The sequence below is a fragment of the Buceros rhinoceros genome, unplaced genomic scaffold (genome assembly GCF_000710305.1).
Source record: "Buceros rhinoceros silvestris isolate BGI_N320 unplaced genomic scaffold, ASM71030v1 scaffold46515, whole genome shotgun sequence".
In the NCBI taxonomy this organism is placed as follows: domain Eukaryota; kingdom Metazoa; phylum Chordata; class Aves; order Bucerotiformes; family Bucerotidae; genus Buceros; species Buceros rhinoceros.
Genome location: NW_010413099.1, coordinates 1 through 5,037, shown reverse-complemented (window position 1 = coordinate 5,037; position 5,037 = coordinate 1). Strand labels below are relative to the sequence as shown.

At 39.3% G+C, this 5,037-nt stretch overlaps 1 protein-coding gene across 1 annotated transcript; it reads right to left on the bottom strand.

Moving 5' to 3' along the window:
• Positions 1-280: 280 nt before the first annotated feature.
• On the bottom strand, positions 281-4,793 carry OSGEPL1 (O-sialoglycoprotein endopeptidase-like 1). Its single transcript, XM_010136590.1, has 7 exons — positions 4,585-4,793; positions 3,606-3,993; positions 2,592-2,796; positions 2,357-2,505; positions 1,716-1,846; positions 1,495-1,566; positions 281-407 (listed from the first exon to the last, which is right to left on the bottom strand). Exons 1-7 carry the CDS (start codon positions 4,791-4,793, stop codon positions 314-316), a joined length of 1,248 nt encoding a protein of 415 aa, XP_010134892.1. The 3' UTR covers positions 281-313.
• Positions 4,794-5,037: the final 244 nt, after the last annotated feature.

Below are 5,037 nucleotides of genomic sequence, written 5' to 3'. Positions count from 1 at the left end.
TTAAGTTATAATAATAAATATATAAACCTTATTATAAGTTACAAAGTGTAAACAATGGAGATATTTTCATTTGGGTAAGTTTATATTTATTAGAAAGTGCACTTTTAATATATTTTTATTGTTTCAATACCTACAACTCTTAGACATTTGTGGAACAGTAACGGGAATCATTTTGGTGATACCACATAGCATTTATTCCTCTTGATAGGTGATTTTCAACACTTGTAAACCAAGTACGGTCAGGAAATGTAACAGCCTTGAAACAGTTTTTATTGAACAATTTATAGTTACATTTAGTTTACTAAGTTACTTTTTAAGATGCGAACCATCGTATCTTCTTTTGTAGTTTTCGCACCCTGATGGAGTCTTCTTCAACTCTTTTTGAAATATCAATTCCAAGGGGAGCTCTAGAAAATAATAAAATTACGTGCTTGTTAAAAACAAGTAACATTATTGCCGTTATCGCACAGATGTGCAGATTCACAGACCTTTTGAACAACGTAGTGTTTCCTGCACTGTAGGACTCTTGTGACCATTAAAATGGTCCATCTGAAGCCATACCTACAGATATCTTTACACTGAAGATCTGTTTGCATTTTTAGCCATTCCAAACGCAGGAGACACAGTCGTGTCGTCTTTGGGGATGTTGCTTTATTTAGATTCTGACCTTAGCTGGTAATTCATTTTACATCTCACTGATGAATGCAAGACATACAAGAGATTCACAGGTGTCTCCTTCTGTGATAATCTTAAAGAATGTATAGTCTGCAGCAAATAAAACCTGGTATTTTACTCACTGAGATATATAAAGCAAGGTTTTTTTTAAGGTTATTTTATTAATTTTCCTGTGAAAATTATAATTTATTTTATCCTGAGACTTTTCAAGTCTGTTTTCCTAGAAATCGAAAGGAGAAAAACCTGAAAAAAATTCCAAGTTTGAGTCTAGCTGGTACTTTTGAAATACAAGAGTTTTATTTGGTCTTAAGCCTGGGATCTACTAAAATCCATAGAATAAGTCTTACCTAACAAGTCATTAAAAAAATCAGTATTATCAGAAAAAAAAACCCCCAGTATTATCAGATGATGTATGTCAAATCCTTGTTTTAGATTGTTTGCTCATTAGGAATACACAGTTTGACTTGGAGCATTTTGATTTATATATGTAGTGACTGGGAAGCAAGGGGGAGTGTGTTACAGCTTCACCTGCTCCGGTTTTCCCATACCACCATGGTCACAGGCAAATACGTGGCACTGCTATGATGTATGTATGGTAACTTAAGTTTCTGAGCCAACACAGACATAATGCCAGACGTGACCGTTTGTATTTCACAACTACATTGGAAAGCAAGTGCTGGGAGCTTTTAAAGCTTATATGCACTGCAAAGACACTCCTCATCAGCTTCTGCTGCTCTTTGTAGTCTATCCCTCCTTCCACTTGCATTGGCCATCGGGAACAAGGGAAGAAATGGACTGTGGGTTAGTCGAGTCACTTACTTTGGCTCAAAGCGGATGCCGTCAGTACTATGTAGAACGCCAAGTCCTGCACGTAACCTTTCAATGCCGTTCCTAAGCAAGAAAACAATTAACTAAAGATGTATATCATCATTATTGGAATATATGTACATGGTTCGGTTGTCATAACCAGAAGTTCCTTCCTCTGGCATCAACTTTTAAAGAACAGTATAGAAACACATGCAAAGAGAAACAACTCTTACCATGCAATCATAACACCATTGTCAGTGCACAGTCTTGGAGGAGGACACAGAAAAGCAAAATCATTTGCATCTGCCAAAGCCTGCAGCCCTTTTCGGATGTACTGATTACTTGCAACTCCTCCTGATACGACCTGACAGCAGTTTCAAAAAGAAAAAAGGCATTACCTCAAAAAGGGTAAAATGGGCTGCACTCCACTAATATCCTATTTATAAGAAGGTTACCAGAGGAAGTTCTGAAGACAGCAGTAAATAACACGTTTGAAGATTAAAACATCTTTGCAGATGAAGATGTATCAGAGAAGAGTATGATGAGTGAGCTTATGATGCTAAAAGATTCCTAAATGAAGCATGTTATAACTAGAAGAGCTGTCAAGTACCGGGGCGTTCACTAGGTCAAATTATGAGGCTTGAATTATGGAAGGTCAGATTAGATGGTAAGATAATCTCTTTCTAGCTTAAAACCAAACTATGAAAGACTTTATTGCAAGTATTTATATAACCACTAATTCAATCCTGGTATCTTAACAATGTAATACTTACTGCCATCTTCTTCGCCTGTCAAGGAGAAAGGACCACAAGGTATCTGCATCTTCACATGATGCAGTCAAATATGAAAAGGGAGAAAAAAGATGTATACCCACCAAAGTTGCGTTTTTTGATGGCAATATGCTATTTTTTATGCAGAACAGCATGGCTCGATATGTCCGCTGGATAATATGAACCGCCACTGCATGCTGTACAGCAGCAGCGATGTCATTAACGCAGGATAGGATCTCACCTTCTTGAATACCTATAAAAACGCATGATCAAACAGGTTTCCCTGAGTATAGGGTCATCAAAAACATTGGGTTTATACCCGACTTTATTTAAAAATACCTTCTTCTTTTTCTTTTTGCTTAATGGTTTTATTGACAAGGTTCTGAAGTCCAGAAAAAGAAAAGTCACAGTTGCGATACTGCTGCATGGGAAGTCTGAACGTGTGCTGTTGCTGGTTTCCAGTCTGAGCCAAGTGCTCTATTGCCTTCCCGCCAGCCATGCTGTGGCACTCCGGGTGCTTTCTTAAAGAGAGTCTTCTTGCTACCTAAGGAGATAATAAATGAGAGGCTAGGAATAGAGAGCTGAATTAACTCCTCCTGGGGGCTGAAACCTAGACCCCACAAAATCCAATCCAATGTGAAGTTATGAACAGGGCACGGTAAGGACAAGACACACACCAGCCGGGTGTTTGGTTTTTTCTCTGGAGTAATTAGAAATACCAATCTAGAACAATTTGGGCAAACAGGAGGATCAGTGAATTTTGCAGGAAACATTACCCAATTTTTATGCTTTAGGAAGCACACTCGAACTGCCGTACTATATTACCAGATAAACAGCAACCAAGTTGGTTTCAACTTTTAACAACCTTTTTTCTGACTCCACTCACTCCTCCACTTCTTTAATTAATACAGATACTGTTTAAAAACTCTGCTTGCATTTGAGAACAAAACTGCAAGTGATCGATTTTTCAAACTGTACACGAAACCTGGTAAAAAATTATTTCACATGTATTGTTTTAAACCTGACAGCATCCTTTAAAATGTCACTGCTGAGCTTCTCAAATTCATACAACTCATTTCAGTAATGGGTGCCAGTGAAACTTCCAACACCAGTTTTGGTAACGCTGTCTGCTCACTGCAGATACAGTTAGTTTGCCTGTGTTACAGCTGATGTTACACAGAGGTTTTTAACAAACTCTTGTGTATTAAATCTGAGATATTTCAAAATAGAAAAAAAAAGTTAAGTAAAGCTCATGTATGGGTGTCCTTGGGCTGATGATACTACTACCCTTATGTGGTATAACTGCAATAAAAAGAAGAAAACCCTAGATTCCCTTCTGGAAGGAAACACTACCTTATCGAGCATGTCACCCGGTGCTATATCTATGGACTGTCCAAGCAGAAGGAAATCTGAAACTCCCTGTGCTACTGCCAAGATGCAGTGGCCTCCAGAGAGCAAGAGAACCAAGAAGGGAAACTCCACGTGACGTGTCAGTCTGATGGTCAGTGCGTGAGCCTCCATGTGATGGATGGGTATGAACGGCTTCTGGTACTGGTTCACCAAGTTCAAGCTGTACTGCAGCCCCACCTCAAGGCTTAGCGCAAGTCCCGGTTTTACGGTCGTTGCAATGGCTGTAAGCTCACGTACAGAAACTCCACTGACACGAAGCGCCTCTGTTACTACCCGCTCGATGTTTTCTCTGTGAAGCTGCTGTGCCACCACAGGAATTATTCCACCTGCTCTAGTAAAAACAGAGAATTACAGTACATTGGCGTTTCATAACAGAGAGAACGGCATAAAAGTAGATTTCAAACACCTCTTAACCTTGACATATCTGGCCTGTTTCTTTAGTAAGTTCTCAAATGCCTTGTTGAGTGTCAAGGGCATCTGCATATTGAAGAGATCCTAATTATTACTGGGAGGCCAGAAAAGGATGTAACTTGCCCTCAACGCTATTCCAAAACAGTATTTACAAGCCTTCACTTGACGGTTCATGTACTTGGCCGCCAATGCCTGTATTTGATTAAGTTTCCCTTAGAGACTTTTGAGACATTACTGGTTTTACCAGTAATAATGATTTCACCTTTAATTTAAGATAAATCTCTGTCTCTTTTGAAACAAAATACTGAAGAAAGCTTGTTAAATGCACAGCATTTCTTTCCTTGTCCTCAGTCATATCTCAAGCAGAATGCGTTGCGCCCCGAGGGACAGATCTTTACTACCTACCTACTTCTTACTGAGCTTTCTGGAGATGACTTTCATCTGGATGATATTACAAATAACTACTAAAATCACTGGTAAGGTGAAAGCCCTGAGAGAAGTATATTCTTACTGTAAATGGATTTCCTTCTGACAGTGCAGTGCTTCTCCGAGCACATTGCCAGCATCATCCACCACTGCAGCGCCAGTGTCATCACAGCTCGTCTCTATTCCCAGAACTAGTTTCTGAAGATGTTTTCCAGAGCGGGCAGAGCTGCTTCTCAGCCACGCAGCTCGGCCATGTTTAACCGGTTTCAAAAGGCTTTTGGCAATGCTGTTCATTGTTTAAAATCTACCTGGCGGTTACGGCTAGACAATAACTATGTGGTTTATTATTGTTGGAGGGTTTCCAGGCAGGTGCTCTGATTTTTTGAAGAGGAGGTACTACTTTTAAAGGTACAAATGACCACTTTTGATTTTTAAGACCCTGAGGAGAAAAAAAAAAAAAGGTTGGGAGATGATCTAACGTCTTTGTTTCACCTTAAATCGTATTTCAAGAGAATTCTTCACCCGCGCTTGCTGCCTG

What these genes read in the sequence shown, in the direction of transcription:
- OSGEPL1 (XM_010136590.1), bottom strand. Translation starts at nt 4,793, where the DNA reads ATGAACAGCATTGCCAAAAGCCTTTTGAAACCGGTTAAACATGGCCGA. An exon ending in CATCAAAAAACGCAACTTTG is followed by an intron (nt 1,847 to 2,356) that starts GTGGGTATACAT and finishes AACTGCTGTCAG; the next exon opens with GTCGTATCAGGAGGAGTTGC. An exon ending in GGCATCCGCTTTGAGCCAAA is followed by an intron (nt 408 to 1,494) that starts GTAAGTGACTCG and finishes ATTATTTTCTAG; the next exon opens with AGCTCCCCTTGGAATTGATA.